Below are 26047 nucleotides of genomic sequence, written 5' to 3' on the forward strand. Positions count from 1 at the left end.
TGGAACACTTGCATGGTCATCGCAAGGATTTCACCCTCTATCCCCGTCAGTCTACCTGTTCATCAGTCAGTGTAATCTACTATGGTATGTTACTGCTCAAAGTGTGTTTGTATATCTGTCTGAGCAATTATTATCTGTCTAGGTCATGGTCTGGTTGTGTATGCTATGAGGGCTGATGGATAATGTCTGGTAAGCTACTGACAGATGAGTGATGTTCTGTCTTACAGCCTTCAACAAAAGACCTGTCTCAGATGTTTAAATGTAGAAGTCAAGACAATCCACTTGTCATGGTCACTTTTCCCAGAGGCAAAGAAAGCAGCCAGAAAGAAATCAAATCAAATCAAATGTATTTGTCACATACAAATGTATTTGTCACATAGCAGATGTTAATGCGAGTGTAGCGAAATGCTTGTGCTTCTAGTTCCGACCATGCAGTAATATCTAACAAGTAATATAACCTAACAATTTCACAACAACACCTTATACACACACAAGTGTAAAGGAATGAATACGAATATGTACATAAAAATATAAGAATGAGTGATGCCCGAACGGCATAGGCAAGATGCAGTAGATGGTATAGCGTACAGTATATACATATGAGATGAGTAATGTAGGGTATGTAAGCATTATATAAAGTGGCTAGTGATAAATTGATTACATACATTTTTCCATTATTAAGTGGCTAGAGTTGAGTCAGTATGTTGGTAGCAGCCACTCAATGTTAGTGATGGCTGTTTAACAGTTTGATGGCCTTGAGATAGAAGCTGTTTTTCAGTCTCTCGGTCCCTGCTTTGATGCACCTGTACTGACCTCGCCTTCTGGATGATAGCGAGGTGAACAGGCAGTGGCTCGGGTTGTTGTTGTCCTTGATGATATTTTTGGCCTTCCTGTGACATCGGGTGGTGTAGGTGTCCTGGAGGGCAGGTAGTTTTCACCCGGTGATGCGTTGTGCAGACCTCACTACCCTCTGGAGAGCCTTACGGTTGTGGGCAGAGCAGCTGCCGTACCAGGCGGTGATACAGCCCGACAGGATGCTCTCGATTGTGCATCTGTAAAAGTTTGTGAGTGATTTTGGTGACATGCCGAATTTATTCAGCCTCCTGGACTTCCTGCGGCCCGTCAGGAAGTCCAGGACCCAGTTGCACAGGGCGGGGTTGAGACCCAGGGTCTCGAGCTTAATGACGAGTTTGGAGGGTGCTATGGTGTTAAACGCTGAGCTGTAATCGATGAACAGCATTCTTACATAGGTATTCCTCTTGTCCAGATGTGTTAGGGCAGTGTGCGGTGTGATGGCGATTGCGTCGTCTGTGGACCTATTGGGGCGGTAAGCAAATTGGAGTGGGTCTAGGGTGTCAGGTAGGGTGGAGGTGATATGGTGGTTGACTAGTATCTCAAAGCACTTCATGATGACGGAAGTGAGTGCTACAGGGCGGTAGTCATTTAGCTCAGTTACCTTTGCTTTTTTTGGGAACAGGAACAATGGTGGCCCTCTTGAAGCATGTGGGAACAGCAGACTGGAAAATTTTTGTACAGCCCCATGTTCTTCCAGGAATGAGGTGGATTAAGTGAGTCAGTTACAGGCTTGAGCTGTCATCCTACATGGTTAGCCCCTCTGTCTGGCTGTGGCATAGATGAGCTTCAGTGGGAGGTCCTACAGTCTTACAGCATGCTCAGCAGAGGATCACCAATCCTGCAGACACAGATGTTGAATTTCTGTCCGACTAGATGAGCAGGACGTTGCACTGCATCAACCAATGGTTGTGTGCCACGTCATCGACTCTTCAGTCGGGCATCAGATTGCTACAGTGCCTTCAGAAAGTATTCACACCCCTTGACCTTTTCCACATTTTGTTGTGTTACAGCCAGCATTTAAAATGGAGTCAATTCAGATTTTTTTTCTCTGACCTACACACAGTACTCCATAATGTCAAGGTGAAATTTGGTTTTTCGAAATCTTTGCAAATGTCTTGAGTCAATAAGTATTCCAACCCTTTGTTATGGCAAGCCTAAACAAGTTCAGGAGTAAAAATGTGTTTAACAAATCACATAATAAGTTGCATGGACTCACTCTGTGCAATAATAGTGTATAACATGATTTTTTAATGACTATCTTATCTCTGTACCACACACATACAATTATCTCATACAATTATCCCTCAGTCGAGCAGTGAATTTCAAACACAGATTCAACCACAAAGACCAGGGAGGTTTTCCAATGCCTCGCAAAGAAGGGCACCTATTGGTAGATGGGTAAAATAGTAGACACTGAAATTCCCTTTGAGCATGGTGAAGTTATGAATTACACTTTGGATGGTGTATCAATACACCCAGTCACTACAAAGACACAAGCGTCCTTCCTAACTCAGTTGCCAGAGAGGAAGGAAACTGCTCAGGGATTTCACCATGAGGTCAATGGTTACTTTAAAACAGTTACAGAGTTGAATGGCTGTGATAGGAGAAACCTGAGAATGGATCAACAAAGTTGTAGTTACTCCACAATAATAACCTAATTGACCGAGTGAAAAGCAGGAAGCCTGTATATAATAAAAATATTCCAAAACATGCATCATGTTTGCAACAAGGCAAAACATTTGGCAAAGCAATTCACTTTTGTCTTGAATAAAAGATGTTGTGTTTTGCGCCAAATCCAATAGAACACATTACTGAGTACCACTCTCCATATTTTCAAGTATAGTGATGGCTGCATCATGTTATGGGTATGCTTGTAATTACTAAGAACTGGGGAGTATTTCAGGATAAAAAAGAAACGGAATGGAGCTAAGCACAGGTAAAATCTTAGAGGAAAACCTGGTTCAGTCTGTTTTCCACCAGACACTGGGAGATTAATTCACATTTCAGCAGGACAATAACATAAAACACAAGGCCAAATCTACACTGGTGTTGCTTACCAAGAAGACAGTGAATGTTCCTTAGTGGCCGATGTAACAGTGTAGGTTCCGTCCCTCTCTTCGCCCCAACCTGGGCTCGAACCAGGGACCCTTGCACACATCAACAACTGACACCCACGAAGCATTGTTACCCATCGCGCCACAAAAGCCACGGCCCTTGCAACGCAAGGGGAAACCCTACTTCAAGTCTCAGAGCGAGTGACGTCACTGATTGAAACGCTATTAGCGCGCACCACCGCTAACTAACTAGCCATTTCACATCAGTTACACTCACTCCCCTTTTGACCTCCTCCTTTTCCGCAGCAACCAATGATCCGGGTCAACAGCATCAATGTAACAGTGTAGGTTCCGTCCCTCTCTTCGCCCCAACCTGGGACCCTTGCACACATCAACAACTGACACCCACGAAGCATCGTTACCCATCGCGCCACAAAAGCCGCGGCCCTTGCAACACAAGGGGAAACCCTACTTCAAGTCTCAGAGCGAGTGACGTCACTGATTGAAACGCTATTAGCGCGCACCACCGCTAACTAACTAGCCATTTCACATCGGTTACACCGAGATACAGTTTTGATTTAAATTTACTTGAAAATCTATTGCAAGACCTGAAAATGGTTGTCTAGCAATGATCAACAACCAATTTGACAGAGTTTGAAGAATTTTGAAACGAATAATGTGCAAATGTTGCACAATCCAGGTGTGGAAAGCTCTTAGATATTTACCCAGAAAGACTCACAGCTGTAATCACTGCCAAAGGTGCTACTACAAAGTATTGACTCATGGGTGTGAATAATTACACTACCGTTCAAAAGTTAAATGTTCTTGTTTTTGAAAGAAAAGCTACATTTTTGTCCATTAAAATAACATCAAATTGATCAGAAATACAGTGTAGACATTGTTAATGTTGTAAATGACTATTGTAGCTGGAAACGGCTGATGTTTTATGTAATATCTACATAGGCGTACAGAGGTCCATTATCAGCAACCATCACTCCTGTGTTCCAATGGCACATTGTGTTAGCTAATCCAAGTTTATCATTTTAAAAGACTAATTGATAATTAGAAAACCATTTTTCAATTATGTTAGCACAGCTGAAAGCTGTTGTTCTGATTGGGGTATGTCTCTATAAGCTTGGCAAATCTAGCCCCTGGAAATTTTACAGATTCTTCAAGGCAAACTGCTCCAGCTCCTTAAAGTTGGATGGGCTCCGCTGGTGTACAGCAACCTTTAAGTCATACCACAGATTCTCAATTGGATTGAGGTTTGGGCTTTGACTAGGCCATTCCAAGACATTTAAATGTTTCCCCATAAACCAGTAGAGTGTTGCTTTAGCAGTATGCTTAGGGTCATTGTCCTGCTGGAAGGTGAACCTTCGTCCCAGTCTCAAATATCTGGAAGACTGAACCAGGTTTCCCTAAAGAATTTCCCTGTATTTAGCGCCACCCATTCCTTCAATTCTGACCAGTTTCCCAGTCCCTGCTGATGAAAAACATCCCCACAGCATGATGCTGCCACCACCATGCTTCACTGTGGGGATGGTGTTCTCGGGGTGATGAGAGGTGTTGGGTTGGCGCCAGACATAGCATTTTCCTTGATGGCCAAAAAGCAACATTTTAGTCTCATCTGACCAGAGTACCTTCTTCCATATGTTTGGGGAGTCTCCCACATGAACACCAGAAGTGTTTGCTTATTTTTTTCTTCAAGCAATGGCTTTTTTCTGGTCACTCTTCCATAAAGCCCAGCTCTGTGGAGTGTAGACTATGTGGAGTGAAGACCCCAGCCACCCCAGTCATAGACTGTTCTCTCTACTACCGGAGCGCCAAGTCTAGGACCAAAAAGCTTCTCAACAGCTTTTACTGTCATGCTCGTCGTACAAACTGGAAGCATACTCGGACCAACGTGCAGCGTGATCTGGGTTCCACATCTTTATTAGTGAAACGCACAAAACAGTAAACAGCAAACGAAATGTGAAGTCATGGAGTGCTCACAGGCAACTACACAGAAACAAGATCCCACAAAACACAGTGGGGAAATGGCTGCCTAAATATGATCCCCAATCAGAGACAACGATAAACAGTTGACTCTGATTGGGAACCATACCAGGCCAACATAGAAATAAATAACCTAGACTAGAACACCCCCCCCAGTCACACCCCGACCTAACCAAAATAGAGAATAAAAAGGCTCTCTATGGTCAGGGCGTGACATTTACCCCCAAGCCATAAGACTCCTGAATAGATAATGAAATGGCTACCCGGACTATTTGCATTGTGTCTCCCCCCCCCACAACCTCTCTTTTACGCTGCTGCTACTCTCTGTTTATCATATATGCATAGTCACTTTAGCTATACATTCATGTACATACTACCTCAATTAGCCTGACAAACCGGTGCCCCCGCACATTGGCTACCTGGACTATCTGCATTGTGTCCCACCACCCACCACCCACAACCCCTCTTTTACGCTACTGCTGCTCTGTTAATCATATATGCATAGTCATTTTAACCATACCTACATGTACATACTACCTCAATTAGCTTGACTAACCGGTGCGTGTATATAGCCTCGCTACTGTTATAGCCTCGCTACTGTATATAGCCTCGCTACTGTTATTTTTCACTGTCTTTTTACTGTTTTTTATTTTTATTTCTTTACTTATCTATTGTTCACCTAATACCTATTTTTTACTTAAAAATTGCACTGTTGGTTAGGGCCTGTAAGTAAGCATTTCACTGTTAGGTCTACACCTGTTGTGTTCAGCGCACGTGACAAATAAACTTTGATTTGATTTGTACGGCTTAAAGCGGTCCTATGGACAGATTCTCCAATCTCCGCTGTGCAACTTTGCAGCTCGTTCAGGGTTATCTTTGGTATCTTTGTTGTCTCTCTGGTTAATGCCCTCCTTGCCTGGTCTGTGAGTTTTGGTGGGCAGCCCTCTCTTGGCAGGTTTGTTGTGGTGTCATATTCTTTCCATTTTTTAATAATGGATTTAATCGTGCTCTGTGGGATGTTCAAAGTTTCGGATATTATTTTATAACCCAACCCTGATCTGTACTTCTCCACAACTTTGTCCCTGACCTGTTTGGAGAGCTCCTTGGTCTTCATGGTGCCGCTTGCTTGGTGGACTCCGGCGCCTTTCAGAACAGGTGTATATATTTTGAAATCATGTGACAGATCATGTGACACTTAGATTGCACACTTCATTTAACTAATTATTTGACTTCTGAAGGTAATTGGTTGCACCAGATCTTATTTAGGGGCTTCATAGCAAAGGGGGTGAATACATATGCACGCACCACTTTTCTGTTTTTTATTTTTGAGAATTGTTTTTAAACAAGTACATTTCTTCATTTCACTTCACCAATTTGGACTATTTTGTGTATGTCCATTACATGAAATCCAAATAAAAATCTATTTAAATTACAGGTTGTAATGCAACAAAATAGGAAAAACACCAAGGGGGATGAATACTTTTGCAAGGCACTGTAAGAGGGATGGTTGCGGATAATATGTTGATATATTCCATAAAAAAATCTCCTGTTTCCATCTACAATAGTCATTTACAACATAAAACATTTCTACACTGTATTTCCCATCAGTTTGATGTTATTTTAAAGGACAAGAAATGTGCTTTTCTTTCAAAAACAAGGACATTTCTAAGTGACCCCAAACTTTTGATGAGAGTTTTCTGTATTTAATTTTCAATACATTTGCAAACATTTCTAAAAACATGTTTTCACTTTTTATTATGGGTTATTGTGAGTAGATTCCATTTTGAATTCAGGCTGTAACACAGGAAAATGTGAAATAAATCTTGCGGTGTTGGCTGTAGTTGTCACACCTAGGGTGGGCATTCTATGTCCTTTTTTCTATGTTTTGGTATTTCTTTGTTTTGGCCGGGTATGGTTCTCAATCAGGGACAGCTGTCTATCGTTGTCTCTGATTGAGAACCATACTTAGGTAGCCTTTTCCCACAGGGTGGGGTGGGTAGTTGTTTTCTGTTTGGTGTGTTCACCTGACAGAGCTGTTGCGTTTTGTTCCACTTTGTTTTTTGTTTCAGTGTTCAAGTTATAATAAACATCATGAACACGTACCATGCTGCGCTTTGGTCTACTCCTTCTTCCACAGACGACCGTTACAGTAGTCAATCAGTCAGTGTGTTTTTCCATAGACAACATCTCGAATGCCTCTGGCTGTAACCCACAAGACTCTAAGACTCCCAAATTGCACCCTATTCCCTACCCCCATGTGCACTGGTCAAAACAAGTGCACTACATAGGAAATAGGGTGCCATTTAGGACTCAGCCTAAGTTCATCAGCTCTGGGCTCTGAGATGTATTCATTTTTTAATTTATTTAACTAGGCAAGTCAGTTAAGAACACATTTTTATTTACAATGACGCTTACCCGGGAACAGTGGGTTAATTGCCTTGCCAGATTTTTACCTTGTCAGTTCAGGGATTCGATCCAGCAACCTTTCGGTTACTGGCCCAACGCACTAACTACTAGGCTACCTGCCGCCACAAAGCACAGATAGAGATCTAAACAGTGGAATCATCACAATCATCTTCGAAATGACAGAACAGAACGTTCCTGCAGCACTTTTACCCAGTTGACCTGATTATGGCTGGCCTATGATTTGGAAACGGCTGCTGGAATAGTGGGGATAAGGTACAGAAACTGTAACATTGGGGGTTATAGTTGTGATATTGGTGTAGGGATGTAGTAACACTGGGGTTTATAGATGAGATATGGGTGTTGGGTGCAGTAACACTGGGGTTTATAGTTGAGATATGGGTGTAGGGTGCAGTAACACTGGGGTTTATAGATGAGATATGGGTGTAGGGTGCAGTAACACTGGGGTTTATAGATGAGATATGGCTGTAGGGTGCAGTAACACTGGGGTTTATAGATGAGATATGAGTGTAGGGTGCAGTAACACTGGGGTTTATAGATGAGATATGAGTGTAGGGTGCAGTAACACTGTGGTTTATAGATGAGATATGAGTGTAGGGTGCAGTAACACTGGGGTTTATAGATGAGATATAGGTGTAGGGATGCAGTAACACTGGGGTTTATAGATGAGATATGAGTGTAGGGTGCAGTAACACCGGGGTTTATAGATGAGATATGAGTGTAGGGTGCAGTAACACCGGGGTTTATAGATGAGATATGGGTGTAGGGATGCAGTAACACTGGGGTTTATAGATGAGATATGGGTGTAGGGTGCAGTAACACTGGGGTTTATAGATGAGATATGGGTGTAGGGATGCAGTAACACTGGGGTTTATAGATGAGATATGAGTGTAGGGTGCAGTAACACTGGGGTTTATAGATGAAATATGAGTGTAGGGTGCAGTAACACTGGGGTTTATAGATGAGATATGTGTGTAGGGATGCAGTAACACTGGGGTTTATAGATGAGATATGGGTGTAGGGTGCAGTAACACTGGGGTTTATAGATGAGATATGAGTGTAGGGTGCAGTAACACTGGGGTTTATAGATGAGATATGGGTGTAGGGTGCAGTAACACTGGGGTTTATAGATGAGATATGGGTGTAGGGATGCCGTAACACTGGGGTTTATAGATGAGATATGGGTGTTGGATGCAGTAACACTGGGGTTTATAGATGAGATATGGGTGTAGGGTGCAGTAACACTGGGGTTTATAGATGAGATATGGGTGTAGGGTGCAGTAACACTAGGGTTTATAGATGAGATATGGGTGTTGGGTGCAGTAACACTGGGGTTTATAGATGAGATATGGGTGTAGGGTGCAGTAACACTGGGGTTTATAGATGAGATATGGGTGTAGGGTGCAGTAACACTGGGGTTTATAGATGAGATATGGGTGTAGGGTGCAGTAACACTGGGGTTTATAGATGAGATATGAGTGTAGGGTGCAGTAACACTGGGGTTTATAGATGAGATATGGGTGTAGGGATGCAGTAACACTGGGGTTTATAGATGAGATATGGGTGTAGGGTGCAGTAACACTGGGGTTTATAGATGAGATATGAGTGTAGGGTGCAGTAACACTGGGGTTTATAGTTGAGATATGAGTGTAGGGTGCGGTAACACTGGGGTTTATATATGAGATATGGGTGTAGGGTGCAGTAACACTGGGGTTTATAGATGAGATATGAGTGTAGGGTGCAGTAACACTGGGGTTTATAGTTGAGATATGAGTGTAGGGTGCGGTAACACTGGGGTTTATAGATGAGATATGGGTGTAGGGTGCAGTAACACTGGGGTTTATAGTTGAGATATGAGTGTAGGGTGCGGTAACACTGGGGTTTATAGATGAGATATGGGTGTAGGGTGCAGTAACACTGGGGTTTATAGATGAGATATGGGTGTAGGGTGCAGTAACACTGGGATTTATAGATGTGATATGAGTGTAGGGTGCAGTAACACTGGGGTTTATAGATGAGATATGGGTGTAGGGATGCAGTAACACTGGGGTTCATAGATGAGATATGGGTGTAGAGTGCAGTAACACAGGGGTTTATAGATGAGATATGGGTGTAGGGTGCAGTAACACTGGGGTTTATAGATGAGATATGGGTGTAGGGTGCAGTAACACTGGGTGTTATGGAGGGTTGAAAGAAAGAAGGAGAGAGGGAGTGAGTGAGTGAGTGAGTGAGTGAGTGAGTGAGTGAGTGAGTGAGTGAGTGAGTGAGTGAGTGAGTGAGTGAGTGAGTGAGTGAGTGAGTGAGTGAGTGAGTGAGTGAGTGAGTGAGTGAGTGAGTGAGGGGGAGAGCCTGAGGGATAAGAGAGAGTGAGGGAGAGAAAGGGCTGAGGGAAAGAGTTCTCCACATGTGTTCTCCTCGTTACCCTGAGCTGCATGCTGCTCATTCTGCAGGAATGTGCTGCTAACGTGTCTGTAACCTCCACCTTCACACACACAGAGATGTACGCGCGCGCGCACACACACACACACACACACACACACACACACACACACACACACACACACACACACACACACAATGGTGTAAAAAGTACTAAATTGTCATACTTGAGTAAAAGTAAAGATACCTTAATAGAAAAAGTGAAAGCCACCCAGTAAAATACTACTTCAGTAAAAGTCTAAAAGTTTCTGGTTTTGAATGTACTTAAAGTACAGTGGTGGAGAAATTATTCAGTCGTCATACTAAAAGTACAAAATACAAGTAAATGCAATACATCAGATTCCTTATATTAAGCAAACCAGATGGCACTATTCTTGTACTTTGATTTATTTACAGACAGCCAGGGGCACACTTCAACACTCAGACATAATTTACAAATGCGGTATTTGTGTTTAGTGAGTACACAATATCAGAGGCAGTAGGGATGACATTGTGTTATATTGATAGATGCATGAATTGGACCATATTGCATCATGGTCACCTAATCTCCCATTTGGCTCATTCATCCCTCCTCCTCTCCCCTGTAACTATTTCCCAGGTCGTAATTTACAGTTGAAGTCAGAAGTTTACATACACTTAGGTTGGAGTCATTAAAACTTGTTTTTCAACCATTAAGTTCTTGTTAACACACTATAGTTTTGGCAAGTCGGTTAGGACATCTACTTTGTGCATGATATTGTTTACAGACAGATTATTTCACTTATAATTCACTGTATCACAATTCCAGTGGGTCAGAAGTTACACTAAATTGACTGTGCCTTTAAACAGCTTGGAAAATTCCAGAAAAGGATCATGGCTTTAGAAGCTTCTGATAGGCTAATTGACATCATTTGAGTCAACTGGAGGTGTACCTGTGGATGTATTTCAAGGCCTACCTTCAAACTCAGTGCATCTTTGCTTGACATCATGGGAAAATCCAAATAAATCAGCCAAGACCTCAGAAAAAAAATTGTAGACCTCTACAAGTCTGGTTCATCCTTTGGAGCAATTTCCAAATGCCTGAAGGTACCACGTTCATCTGTACAAACAATAGTACGCAAGTATAAACACCATGGGACCACGCAGCCGTCATACCGCTCAGGAAGGAGACTTGTTCTGTCTCCTAGAGATGAACATACTTTGGTGCGAAAAGTGCAAATCAATCCCAGAACAACAGCAAAGAACCTTGTGAAGATGCTGGAGGAAACAGGTACAAAAGTATCTATATCCACAGTAAAACGAGTCCTATATCGACACAACCTGAAAGGCCGCTCAGCAAGGAAGAAGCCACTGCTCCAAAACCGCCATAAAAAAGCCAGACTACGGTTTGCAACTGCACATGGGGACAAAGATCGTACTTTTTGGAGAAATGTCCTCTGGTCTGATGAAACAAAAATAGAACTGTTTGGCCATAATGACCATTGTTATGTTTGGAGGAAAAAGGGGGAGGTTTGCAAGCCGAAGAACACCATCCCAACCGTGAAGCACGGGGGTGGCAGCATCATGTTGTGGGTGTGCTTTGCTGCAGGAGGGACTGGTGCACTTCACAAAATAGATGGCATCATGAGGAAGAAAATGATGTGGATAAATTGAAGCAACATCTCAAGACATCAGTCAGGAAGTTAAAGCTTTGTCGCAAATGGGTCTTTCAAATGGACAATGACCCCAAGGGTACTTCCAAAGTTGTGGCAAAATGGCTTAAGGACAACAAAGTCAAGGTATTAGAGTGGCCATCACAAAGCCCTGATCTCAATCCTATAGTTAATTTGTGGGCAGAACTCAAGAATCGTGTGCGAGCAAGGAGGCCTACAAACCTAACTCAGTTACACCAGCTCTGTCAGGAGGAATGGGCCAAAATTCACCCAACTTATTTGTGGGAAGCTTGTGGAAGGCTACCCGAAACATTTGACCCAGGTTAAACAATTTAAAGGCAATGCTACCAAATATTAATTGAGTGTATGTAAACTTCTGACCCACTGGGAATGTGATGAATGAAATAAATGCTGAGATATATCATTCTCTCTACTATTATTCTGACATTTAACATTCTTAAAGTGGTGATCCTAACTGACCTAAGACAGGGAATGTTTACTAGGATTAAATGTAGGAATTGTGAAAAACTGAGTTAAAATGTATTTGGCTAAGGTGTCTGTAAACTTCCGACTTCAACTGTAAATTAAAAACTACTTAACAAACACACACATGCACACACACAGAGCATGGTGAGAAAACATCCTCCAACAGTGTAGATTTTAACACTTTATTTTGGATAGTCTACAAACTATCTAGTAACCCTAGCTCTAACCCTAACCTTAACCTTTAACCTAACTCTTATTCTAAACCTAACCTTGCTTATCAACAGATAATTTGTGGATAGTATGACCATCTGTAGAGCCACTACAGATGGAATATCCTGACTATCCAAGTAGTAAAGTGTGACTGAGATTAATTGTTGATCTCTGCTGTGGAGGGCCAGAGAGAGGGAGGGAGGGGAGGGGAGGGGAGGGGAGGGGAGGGGAGGGGAGGGGAGGAGAGTGGGAAACACTATGACTTTCAGAGGGAAAAATAGCCAGGGAACCAACCCAATAGGAGGCTTGTCCACTGAGAAGGAGAGAGGGAGGGAGAGGAAGAGAGGGGTAAGGGTAAGAGAAGGGTAAGAGAGATAGAGAGCAGAGAGACAGAAAACTCTCAACTTGATTAAAGAGGGCAGGTACAATTGGCAGGTAAGACAATATTTGTTGTTTCTTTTCTCCAGGAGGGATGCTATTAGATGTGACACGCTCGATAACAGCATGTAAACAGAGCAAGACCAGGAGAGAGTGTGTGTGTCTTACAGTGTGTGAGGTGTATGTGGGACGAGGAGTGTGTGTTTGTGTGTGCGTGTCTGGGCAGAGAGGCGGACGTGAACAGAGCCTGACAGTGTGTGTTTCTATAGAGATGCTGAATGAGAGTGGTACTGTCCTCTCCTCTCAAAGAGAGAGCTTGCACTAGAGCGTTTGTTGCTTCTGCTAAAGTTCTCTCACAAAGCAGATTCTAGAACGCTGCTGCTCTGCGACATTCAGACAAATAGCGACACACCTCTCCATTTAGTTCAGCTAAACATGCTGCTTTCTTGTTGCAAGTTGATAGAAGGGTAGTACTGTGTGGCAAAAAGACTGAACTGAAAGTAAAGTTATGTTTCACAGTCAGACTTAGGAAAACATTGCTTTGCTGTGTTTGGCTATATCACGCTACTTTCTACAGCTCTAAGCTTTAAATCAGATAGGGCTTGACAACTGTCCAGGTGTCTGTCTGTCTGCTAGGATTGGTAGGTCACAATTATATACAGATTTTTGTTGATCAATGTCTTTGAAAAGAGAGGAGAAGCTTTCTGAAATTTCCAGAAACATCTCAGGAATGTTCATTCCTTCATAATGGTCTGTGGTCTGGACTGGTTCTGTTGAATTGGATCTCTGTTTTTACACAGCAATAAAACTGTCAATTGAATTAATTATTGACAACATTTTGGCTGCATGGGAAACATTGTTAAAACGGATCATTGTTGATCATACAACATTATCTGTTGTCTAACACTTGCTATAAAATATCTATATCATTCTGCCAAAACAAAGTTTCTTATTTGACATTTGGCGATATTTCCTTTTGAATGTGGGTCACCCAGGAGTTTAGACATCCAGGCTATATATCTGCCTGCCATCTCAACCAGGCTTAATAGTGCAGACAGTCCAATGATTTTCCTTGCATGTCTGCAGACCCTCCTCTGTCTGTCTCAGTATTTTCCAAATGGTGTTTCAGAGCCAAGCGTTCTTGGGCTGGAGCTATAGCCTGTAAGGTAAACCAGTAAGGTTGACGTGTTACCAGTCACATTTCTGCCTAGACTTTATAGCGCCCCTTAATAGAGTTGCCAACCCTCTTCTCCAGTGGAGCAGAAAAGATATTCCGGGAGATTTAATCGACAATGGAAAAGTGAATAAAGTTGAAGGATTCTTATCATCGTTCCAGGATGAACTTGGAGCAAGTGGGCAACGCTTACTCAGATGTGCTGAACCCTGAGTATTAGAGTGTTATTTATCTATACGGGTGTTATCTATCTATATACTTTATATATATATACAGTACCAGTCAAAAGTTTGGACACACCTACTCATTCAAGGATTTTTCTTCATTTTTACTATTTTCTACATTGTAGAATAATAGTGAAGACATCAAAACTATGAAATAGCACATATGGAATCAAGTAACCAAAAAAGTGATTCTTCAAAGTAGCTACCCTTTGCCTTGATCACAGCTTTGCACACCCTTGGTATTCTCTCAACCAGCTTCAGGAGGTAGTCACCTGGGATGCTTTTCCAACAGTCTTGAAGGAGTTCCCACATACACTCAATTTGGTTGAGGTCGGGTGATTGTGGAGGTCGGGTGATTGTGGAGGCCAGGCCATCTGATGCAGCACTCCATCACTCTACTTCTTGGTCAAATAGCACTTACAAAGCCTGGAGGTGTGTCGGGTCAATGTCCTCTTGAAAAACAAATGATAGTCCTACTAAGCGCAAACCAGATTGGATGGCGTATTGCGGCAGGGTGCTTCACATTGGGAACCACACATGTGGAGGTCATCTATTCACCTACTCTGCATCTCACAAAGACACGGCGGTTGGAAGCAAAAATCTCAAATTTGGACTCAACAGACCAAAGACAGATTTCCACCGGTCTAATGTCCATTGTCCGTGTTTCTTTGCCCAAGCAAGTCTCGTTTTCTTATTGCTGTCCTTTAGTAGTGGTTTCTTTGCAGCAGTTCTACCATGAAGACCTGATTCACGCAGTCTCCTCTGAACAGTTGATGTTGAGATGTGTCTGTTACTTGAACTCTGAAGCATTTATTTGGGCTGCAATCTGAGGTGCAGTTAATACCGATTTCTAAGTCTGGTAACTCAAATGAACTTATCCTTATATATATATATATATTGATGACTAACAACCCTAAGTCACAGACACATAGCTGTGACAGTAGTATAGATGTGCAGAACTCTGTCATCTCTCCCTTGTTGTCTACCAACAGCCCTAGTTCTCTGTCCTGAAGTCGTAACATCTGATTATAGCTGTTGGAGTTCTGGACTACTGAGAGAGGAAAAGTGAAATCACACTCTGGGCTGAGTGGCATTGCCAGGAACATGATTCGTTTGGGAGGAAGGGAAGTTCAGAACTGTTTATCCTGGACTGGACAAACTCTGGCTAGGAGAATAGTTTTGCAATGACTCTCAGCTATTTATCAGACTCGTCAGAAGGCTTTCTCACAACAAACAAAGCACAGAAAAACACAGTCAATCCCACACTGTTGTAAGATGCTGATCCATAACACCTTGTATTTTTGTGAGTAGTCACTTGTTGTATCTTGGGAACTCTGTCAATTACTAACTAATGACCAACAGCTGGTTTGATGTGGTCTCCTGTATGCTAGGTTGTAAGATTGCCAGAGAGTGAGAGAGACCAAGAGAAAAGAGAGGCAGACAGAGAGAGAGATGGAGAAAGAGACCACTTAGGGTCCCCTGCTGGGCTGGGCGTCTCAGAACTCCAGCCACTCTGTTCCCCCTCGTTAGGATCCCCTCACACTGGACCAAGAGCTCTATTCAATTCGCATCTCAGAAGTTCAGCTTTACAGTGTGATTGAAAGGCAATGTTCCCGCTTTACCGTAAACTGCATTCACAGTAAATGCTGCACGTGTCGGCTCAATCTGAAATGACCTTAACATTTCTAGCACGGGAATCTGTAATGCTGCAGCGATCCAGATTGAATAGAGCCCCAAAACACACAATGGAGACTTTATCGTTCAGCTCCCTCTTAAAACTAACCCTTCACTTCTTTCTTTCTTTCTCTCTCTCTTATTTTTAACAGCTGTAAAGGAAAAGCTAGTGCTTCACCCAGTCATTAATGAGAACCATGTTTGTGTGCTTTGCCTGCACAGGTCACTGCTCTCAACTCAGCCTTTATATAAGCAGATTACCAAAACCCTGCAAAAGGCTAGAGGAAAACATTTACTGTAGTGGCTGCTAGCAAGTAATCCACTTTTAACTGTGATCACTTTTAAGGTTTAACAACGCAATCATAACTCCCATTTAAACTGCATCATAAACATTTATAAACAAAGTCATACTAAATAAAGGGGCATATATAAAAGGTGCTTATATCTGGTTCTTTACCAAATATCACATTTCCCATAACCCTTTTGCCACAATCTCTTTTTCCTCCCTCCCACTCTCTGTCTCGGTCTCTCTGTCTCTCTGTCTTTCTGTCTCTCTCTCTCTGTCTCTGGGTCTCTGTCTCTCTGTCTCTGGGTCTCTGTCTCTGGGTCTCTGCCTCTCTGTCTCTCTGTCTCTGTCTCTCTGTCTCTGGGTCTCTGTCTCTCTGTCTCTATCTCTCTGTCTCTGGGTCTCTGTCTCTCTGTCTCTCTGTCTCTGTCTCTGGGTCTCTGTCTCTGGGTCTCTGTCTCTGTCGCTTTGTCTCTGTCTCTAGGTCTCTGGGTCTCTGTCTCTCTGTCTTTCTGTCTCTATCTCTCTGTCTCTCTGTCTCTGTCTCTGGGTCTCTGTCTCTCTGTCTCTATCTCTGGGTCTCTGTCTCTATCTCTTGGTCGCTCTGTCTCTATCTCTCTGTCTCTCTGTCTCTGTTGCTTTGTCTCTATCTCTCTGTCGCTCAATCTCTGTCACTCGGTCTCTGTCTCTGTCTCTCTGTCTCTGGGTCTCTGTCTCTCTATCTCTGTCTCTATCTCTGGGTCTCTGTCTCTCTTTCTCTATCTCTCGGTCGCCTTGTCTCTATCTCTCTGTCTGTCACTCTATCTTTGTCGCTCTGTCTCTATCTCTCTGTCTCTGTTGCTTTGTCTCTATCTCTCTGTCGCTTTGTCTCTGTCTCTCTGTCGCTCGGTCTCTGTCTCTGGGTCTCTGTCTCTCTGTCACTGTGTCTCTGTCTCTGGGTCTCTGTCTCTGTCTCTCTGTCTCTGGGTCTCTGGGTCTCTGTCCTCTCTGTCTCTCTGTCTCTGGGTCTCTGTCTCTCTGGCACTGTGTCTCTGTCTCTGGGTCTCTGTCTCTGTCTCTCTGTCTCTGGGTCTCTGGGTCTCTGTCCTCTCTGTCTCTCTGTTGCTCGGTTTCTGTCTCTCTGTCAATTCAATTCATTTCAAAGTGGCTTTATTGCCATGGGAAACATGTGTTTACATTGCCAAAACAACAATGACAAAAACCAACAAAGGGAATTAAACAACACAAAGACAAAAGCAATCAGACATTAACAGTAAACATTACTACACAAGCAAAAAGTTTCAAGAGAGTAGCATGGGAGGGGGCGTGGGGGGGATTGTCACACATTTCGCTGCTGGGATTGATTTGTGTTCGAATTCTTTGTGGGTTTGTGTAATTTGAGGGAAATATGTGTATCATATCATTTGACAGGAGGTTAGAAAGTGCAGCTCGGTTTTCCACTAACTTTATGGACAGTGGTCACATATCTTGTCTTCTCTTGAGAGCCAGGTCTCACTGAGTCTGTACATAGTGAAGGCTTTTCTTAGTTTTGGGTCACTCACAGTGGTCAGGTATTCTGTCACTGTGTACTCTCTGTTTAGGGCAAGGTAGCATTCCAATTTGCTCAATTTTTTGGGTTGATTCTTTCCAATGTGTCAAGTAGTTCTCTTTTAGTTTTTTCATACTTTGGTTGGGGCTAATTTTATGTCTGTTAACAGAGCGACATAACCAGCTGGCTGAGGGGACTCTTCTCTAGGTTCATCTCTCTGTAGGTTAGGGCTTTGTGATGTAAGGTTTGGCAATCGATTTCCTTCAGGTGGTTGTGGAATTTAACAGTTATTTTCTAGATTTGGATAATTAACGGGTATAGTCCTAATTCTGATCTGCATGCATTATATGGGTTATGCATTGAGGATATTTTTGAAGAATTCTGCATGCGGAGTCTCAATTGGGTGTTTTTCCCATTTTGTGAATTCTTGGTTGGTGAGTGGACCCCAGGGCTCACCACCATAGAAGGCAATGGGTTCTATAACTGAGTGGAGTATTTTAAGCCAGATCCTAATTGGGATGTCAAATTGTATGTTTCTTTTGATGGCATAGAAGGCCCTTCTTGCCTTGTCTCTGTCTGTCTGTCTGTATTTGTCTCTCTCTCTTGCTCTCTCTCCATCTCTCTGACTCTCTCTCAATTCAATACAATCTCTCTCTCTCTCTCTTTCCTCCACCCCTTCTCTCTCCATCCAGGACAATGAAGGCAGGTGTGGGACTCTACTCTGCCCTGGTGCTCTGTCTCCTGATGGGGGCAGTGTTCTCCCAGAGACCGAGACCTAAAAAACCTCCTAAGCCTCCTAAGGCCACCAAGCGGCCTTCTTTCAAGCCTAGCCTGCACCCTGATGAACTGGAACCCCAGGAGCCCACAGACTTCCCCCCTCCCATCCTTGGCCCCCCCTCCATATTCCCTGACTGTCCCCGCGAGTGTTTCTGCCCCCCCTCCTTCCCCAACGCCCTCTATTGTGAGAACCGGAACCTCCGTACGGTCCCTGTGATCCCGTCGAGAGTCCACTACCTTTACCTGCAGAACAACTACATCTCTGTGGTAACAGCGGAACCCTTCAACAACGCCACAGAGCTGCGATGGGTTAACATGGCCAACAATCGCATAAAAAAAGTAGAAAAGCAGGTGGGAGCTTTTTTCTATTTATTTATTTAGTTTATTTATTTAGTCATGCATTTGCTTATTTTCATTATTCCATCTTTCTTTTTTCTTTCGCTATTTGTCTCTGTCTCTCTTTCTCCCTCTCTCCCTCTCACTCTCTCTCTCTTTCTCTGTCTCCCTCTCTCCCTCTCCCTCTCTCTCTCTCTCTCTGTCTCTCTCTCTCTCTCTCTGTCTCTCTCTCTCTCTCTCTCTGTCTCTCTGTCTCCCTCTCTCTCTGTCTCTCTATCTCTCCGTCCGTCCGTCCGTCCGTCCGTCCGTCCGTCTCTCTCTCTCTCTCTCTCTCTCTCTCTCTCTCTCTCTCTCTCTCTCTCTCTCTCTCACTGTCTGTCTCTATGTATCTCTGTCTCTGTCTACGTCGCTATCTCTCGTTCTGTCTCTCTGTCTCTCTGTGTCCCAGGTGTTTGAGAAGGTACCTGGTCTGTTGTTTCTCTACATGGAGAGGAACCAGCTGAAGGAGGTTCCTGATGACCTGCCAGCTGGGTTGGAGCAGCTCATTCTCAGCCACAACCAGATCTCCAAGATCCCCTCTGGAGCCTTTGGCAAGATGGAGCACCTCGCTCTGCTCGACCTGCACCACAACAAGGTACATACACACACACAAATGCACAAACATACACACGCATGTATGCATGCACACACACACACATACAAACGCATGCACACAGGCATGTATGCACACGGACTCGCACAAACACATGCTTGCACGCGTACACAAATGCACTCACTCTCACGCTCACTCAATGATAATTCTCCCTGTGTATTCTCTGTTGTGTTTAGTTGAGTGACAGTGACGTGGGGAAGAACACTTTTAAAGAAATGAAGAACCTGGTTCAGCTGAACTTGGCCCACAACATCCTGAAGAAGATGCCAGCTAACATCCCCAACGGCATCACACAACTATTCCTGGACAGGAACAACATCGAGGACATCCCTAAGTAAGCACACATGCATGCACACACAATGCAGGTACGCACACGTACGCACACACACATTATCTATTGACCGAAACATTGGTGTGAGATCCAGTAAAGCACACAAGAATGACAGTGTGCTGAACTCTCTATCCTCTAAGCACTTGGAAAATACTGCATCATCCCACTATTTACAGTAACCCACTTGTCTTCCCAATCCAGAGACTACTTCCAAGGCTTCTCCAACCTGGCGTTTGTGAGGCTCAACTTCAACCAGCTAAGTGATAAGGGAGTACCTAAGGCTGTGTTCAACGTTTCCACCCTGCTAGACCTTCACCTGGCCCACAACCAGCTCACCTCCGTCCCCCTGTTCAACCCCCAGCTGGAGCAACTGCACCTCAACCACAACAGCATTGAGAGTGAGTAGCCTAACATAAGGCCATAATAGGTCTGTAACATGACCACGACACAACCACATCACAACTTTAACAGCATTGAGAATGAGTAACATGCAATGGAGATGCAACCATTAGTAACATAACCACGACAGCATTGATTAACTTATATGTGTGTGTGTGTGTGTGTGTGTGTGTGTGTGTGTGTGTGTGTGTGTGTGTGTGTGTGTGTGTGTGTGTGTGTGTGTGTGTGTGTGTGTGTGTGTGTGTGTGTGTGTGTGTGTGTGTGTTCATGTGTCAGGTATTAACGGGACCCAGCTTTGTCCATTTAGTCTGTCCTCTGAAAGTCTGACTGATGAGGCTCTGATGCCCAGACTCAGGTAATATAAATATTCACGACACAATAGGTACGATAGATGGATTGATTTATTGATTTGTGTCTTTGATTGATTGATTGATAGTTTGTTTGATTGATTGATAGTTTGTTTGATTGATTGATAGTTTGTTTGATTGATTGATAGTTTGTTTGATTGATTGATTGTTTGATTGATAGTTTGTTTGATTGATTGATTGATTGATAGTTTGTTTGATTGATTGATTGATTGATTGATAGTTTGTTTGATTGATTGATAGTTTGTTTGTTTGATTGATTGATTGATACCCAACAGGTACCTACGTCTGGATGGGAACCACTTGAGCCCTCCTGTCCCTCTGGATGTCATAATGTGTTTCAGACACCTTAAGTCTATTGTCATCTAGAGTCAGGCCTGGAGTTAGTACACACACCACACACACACACACACACACACACACACACACACACACACACACACACACACACACACACACACACACACACACACACACACATGCAGCAAACGGCAAAAAACACACACTGATGCACGCAAGGCCACACACAGACACACAAACATAGGCAGTCACACGCAAACGCACAACATCACACGCACACACACACACACACAACCACACACCACACAACACACACATAACCACACACATACACATTAGTATTTTAGATGGGTGAAATGGTGCCAGATAACCTGAGTAAAATGCTAACTGTACGGCTTTGACAACATCAGGAATATTTCACAGCTGAAAGATTTTAAAGGGTTCAAATAAATATTTATAAAACTAGGTCTTTGGTGCATGGATGTATATGCAGTTCCAGTAAGATAGGAGTTGTTTTGTCTGTAAGTTGTGTTTCTAATATTAAGGCAGTATAAGTACCATAGAATAATGGAACAAGTGGCAGATGAAAAATAAAGGTAGATTGACTGACATGCTACAAATATAGTGTAGTTACAATTAGGGTATGATTACTCTTTGCATATTATGAATGTACTGTAACACTACATCTGGGGTAGGAACGAAGCATAATAATGGTTTACAAGGGCCAATACACAGGTAAGGCATTTGGTGAATGAAAAACAGGTTAAAAACGTGACTACCATGTAGTTTAAAAGGTCCTTGGTGTATCTGTGTTTTGGAGGTACTTTCGATAAAAGTAATTGTATCCCTTTGTTTTGTATGAAGCAGTTCTATACAAATAAAATAAATAAAATGTGCTCTTGGGCTGATCATGTATCCTTTCCTAGCCACATCCTTCCTATCCTTCTGAGTGTGTTCACTGTCCTCCTCTGAAAGCACAGCCTCCACTACCTCCTCATGACCATGAACCTATTATCACTGTCATCCCTGTTCCTGGCAACCCATTCTTGCTATATCGTCTGGAAAACCCAGAATATGACTGCTGCTGTTATAGGGAGCCAGCGAGAGAGCCAGGGAGAGAGCCAGCGAGAGAGCCAGGGAGAGAGCCAGGGAGAGAGCCAGCGAGAGAGCCAGCGAGAGAGCCAGCGAGAGAGCCAGCGAGAGAGCCAGCGAGAGAGCCAGGGAGAGAGCCAGGGAGAGAGGCAGCGAGAGAGGCAGCGAGAGAGCCAGGGAGAGAGGCAGGGAGAGAGCATATTGTGCTGCATGTTAGAGACAGACAATTTGCCCATGTGAAGTGAATTATTATCTCCTTATCCACCTGTCTGTCTGTCGAACCATACTGTATGTACAGAATATATAAACAGACACACACATGTATGTGCATACACACAGGAGAATGAGTCAGTTTGTTGTCTTTTAGAAAGAGATGTTTTGGAAGGGTTTTCTGGGTGAGGAACGACCAATTGGTGAGTGTCCCTGTGGGTGCTGCTTTTTGTTACTCATCCATGGGCTTATCAACACTACAGATAACAATTATATCATTAATATAACATTCATTTCTGAAAAACAATGGCAACACTAGGAATTCTGTCTTGGAATTTGAAAGGCCTAAATTGTCCTATCCAATGTTACAACTGTATTGATATACTGTAGCAACGCTCCAAGAAACACACCTGCTCCATAAGGACTTTGGCATCCCGTAATCCGAGCCATCAAGTTATACATTTTACATTTGTTCACAGACTATGTATCACAAAGGAAACATTTTACAATGAAATTGGACCCATCTCCAAGCTCTTCAGTGTCCCCTAAATGATGTGGTAGTGCCTTGCAGTTAAATGCTTCTGGGACAAAGTAAAAAAACATTTTTTAGAAGTGCATGAACTTAATATATTCAAACGCGTTCTTAAATGGAAGAAGTTTGGAGCCACCAAGGCTGTTCCTAGAGCTGGCTGCCCGGCCAAACTGATCAATCGGGAAGAAGGGCCTTGATCAGGGAGGTGACCAAGAACCCGATGGTCACTCTGACAGAGCTCCAGAGATTCTCTATGGAGATGGGAGAACCTTCCAGAAGGACGATCCTCTCTGCACCACTCCACAAATCAGGCCTTTATGGTAGAGGAGCCAGACGGAAGCCACTCCTCAGTAAAAGGCACATGACTGCCCACTTGGAGTTTGCCAAACGGGACCTAAAATTGTCTCAGTTATTGAGAAACAAGATACTCTGGTATGATGATACCAAGATTGAACTCTTTGGCCTGAATGCCAAGTGTCACGTCTGGAGGAAACCTGGCACCATCCCTATGGTGAAGCATGGTGGTGGCAGCATCATGCTTCTGAATGTTTTTCAGCGGCAGGGACTGGGAGACTAGTCAGGATCGAGGGAAAGATGAACGGAGCAAAGTACCTCAGGCTGGGGCGAAGGTTCACCTTCCAACAGGACAACGACCCTAAGCAAGCCAAGACAACGCAGGAGTGGCTTCGGGACAAGTCTCTGAATGTCCTACAGTGGCCCAGACAGATCCCGGACTTGAACCCAATTTAACATCTCTAGAGAGACCTGAAAATAGCTGTGCAATGATGCTCCCCATCCAACCTGACAGAGCTTGGGAGAATCAGCAGAGAAGAATGGGAGAAACTCCCCAAATACAGGTGTGCCAAGCTTTTAGCGTCATACCCAAGAAGACTTGAGGCTGTAATCGCTGCCAAAGGTGCTCCAACAAAGTGCTGAGTAAAGGGTCTGAATACATATGTAAATGTGATATTTCCATTGTTTTTTGTTTATAAATTAGCAAACATTTCTAAAAAACGTTTTTGCTTTCTCTGTCAATGGTGTGCGTGCAGGGAGCGGAGTCAGGTGCAGCAGAGCAGAGAGTTGTGAACAGGCGCACACTTTATTTAGGCAGGCGAAACCAACAGACAGACGCCACTGCATCAAAACCTCCATCCAATATGCCACAGTGCAAAAACGCGCAAACAGTCACAATAATAAAGTACAAACAAATAAACATACCTCGTGATATAAAACACAGAATAAACGCACACCAGAAATAGCGCGTCAAAAATGACACAACACGAAACAATCACACACAAAGACATGAGGGGAACAGAGGAATAAATACATGTAGTGTGATTGGGGAATGAAAACCAGGTGTGCAGGGAACAAGACAAAACGAATGGATAAATGAAAAATGGAGCGGCGATGGCTAGAAAGCTGGTGACGTCGACTGCCGAACGCCACCTGAACAAGGAGAGGAGCCGACTTCGGCGGAAGTTGTGACATTCTCATTATGGGGTATTGTGTTTAGGTAGAATTTTTTGTATTTAATAGATTTTAGAATAAGTCTAACCTAAAAAAATGTGGAAAAAGTCAAGAGGTGTAACGGGTGTCGTAAGGATTAGACCAAGGTGCAGCAGGAAGGTGTATACTCATCTTCTTTAATTGGTAAAAAGAAGGAAAAAAACAAACATAACACGTATACAAACACAACAAACGACACTAACAGTCCTGTCCTGTCCTGTCCTGTCCTGTCCTGTCCTGTCCTGTCCTGTCCTGTCCTGTCCTGTCCTGTCCTGTCCTGTCCTGTCCTGTCCTGTCATGTCATGTCATGTCATGTGCTCAGACACTAAACAAGGAGACAACTACCCACAAATCCCATTACAAAAACACCCCTCTTAAATAAGACCTTCAATTAGAAGCAACGAGAGGCAGCTGCTTCCAATTGAAGGTCAACCCCATTAACTAACATAGACATAGAAAGACTAGAAATAACATAGAAATAAACTAACAAGAACATAGCCCAAAAACCCCGGAACACTCTAAGCAAACACCCCTCTTACATAATACATAGCCCAACAAACCCCGAACCACATAAAACAAACACCCCCTGCCACGTCCTGACCAAACTACAATAACAAATAACCCCTTTACTGGTCAGAACGTGACAAGAGGTCTGAATACTTTCCGAAGGCACTGTAATTGTTAAGGACTGGGGAGTTTTTCAGGCAAAAAAAAAAGGAATGGAGCTAAGCACAGGCAAAATGGGTGGAGACTTGGGATTGTGGGAATGAGATGGGAGTTGGGGGTGGAGTCTCACTTTTTTAGTTTTTTCCCTTTACATACTACATCTATTATTATTTTTTTTTATCATAATGATCAATACTTTGTATGTATGTAAAACATGTTTCTATGTTTTTTATTTTTAAGTGGAAGCTCACAGGTGAATATGAACTATTACCCCCCAAAAACTAAAATAATTGGTCCCAAAAAGAGAAGAACACATGTATGCAGTCATGAGAAGTTCAGTCTACACCTGAAAAACAAAGGAAGGAAGAATGAGTCCTTGCTGAGGATGCATATGTGTCTCATATGAAGAAATATTTTAAATTCATACCGCACCATTCATTGTGCTGAAAAGGGTGTAGTTTCACAGGTCAAAATGACTGCAGAAAATGGCAGCTTCTCCACAAGCTGTCTTGGCCATCCCTGCTTACCTGGATCCTTGTGATGAGTAGTATAAAAGGTGAAACTACAGCACAAGGAAAGGAGAAAGATCATTTCCATAAGTTTTCAAATGTAAACCTCCACCCACACCTATTCACATAAGCATAAACTCACACCTATCCACGTACTGAGTGAATTAGATGACGTCCTTCAAGACTTAGGTCTAACCTTTCTCCTCATGACACGCCAGCAAAAATAAACTGATCACCCTTTGTTACTCGACAGTTGACGTAGACGCTTTCTTCCTTCTCTCTTGTTGTGCCATAGCTATGATCTTTTGCCAAGTTCTATATACTTCTATTAAATGCCAAAACATACCAGCTAATCCAGCATGAGTCCTGGAAATAACACGTTTTACAACAGTAACTGTAAGCGTCTCGTTCACTCCAGGAATCCTGTATAGCTTGGCCTTAGGGCTTAAATACCGTCAGCCCAACAGCCCAACCTTATTTGTGTCTTGAACTATGAGATCAGTCTGCTGCCAGGAAGTGGTTTAGTGAGGAAGACTCTTTTAGGGACACATTACGGTAAACCTATTCCTAGACTAAAAAGCACGTTCAATGGAGTAAATGAATGAAAGCGTTGTAAACCTTCATGTTCATGTCACAGTGAGACTGTCAAATAAAGTATAACCAAAGTGCTTTAGAGTCCAGGAGTAGTCTTTATTATTCTGGGTTCCGCAAAACTGGCCTAGAGAGTTCTAATCAGAAGTTTTCAATCTCACGAAGCTGCAATGGGCTACAATACCCTGAGGGGCCAAACAGCTTTTATTCAAGGGAACTGTAACTCACTCCCATAAACACAGTAAGGCTGACCTCTTATGGTTAGGACATGTATTACATCAATGGAAAAGGAAAGAAAAACAGCACACCCTCAAGGTGATGTGCTGACTAATTGAAGACAAACTATGCAATGAAAAAATAAAGTTTCACACTAATTTTGGTAACACTTTACTTGACACCCAGCATCATAACACGTTATGACAC

General features: G+C 43.2%; 1 protein-coding gene across 1 annotated transcript; it reads left to right on the plus strand.

Moving 5' to 3' along the window:
- Positions 1-12380: 12380 nt before the first annotated feature.
- On the plus strand, positions 12381-20614 carry LOC106583520 (prolargin). Its single transcript, XM_014167798.3, has 7 exons — positions 12381-12529; positions 18051-18486; positions 18920-19105; positions 19300-19457; positions 19656-19852; positions 20130-20208; positions 20497-20614. The coding sequence occupies exons 2-7, from the start codon at positions 18055-18057 to the stop codon at positions 20585-20587; spliced, it is 1143 nt and encodes a 380-aa protein (XP_014023273.3). The 5' UTR covers positions 12381-12529; positions 18051-18054; the 3' UTR covers positions 20588-20614.
- Positions 20615-26047: the final 5433 nt, after the last annotated feature.

Source organism: Salmo salar, chromosome 22 (assembly GCF_965601325.2).
Source record: "Salmo salar chromosome 22, fSalSal1, whole genome shotgun sequence".
In the NCBI taxonomy this organism is placed as follows: domain Eukaryota; kingdom Metazoa; phylum Chordata; class Actinopteri; order Salmoniformes; family Salmonidae; genus Salmo; species Salmo salar.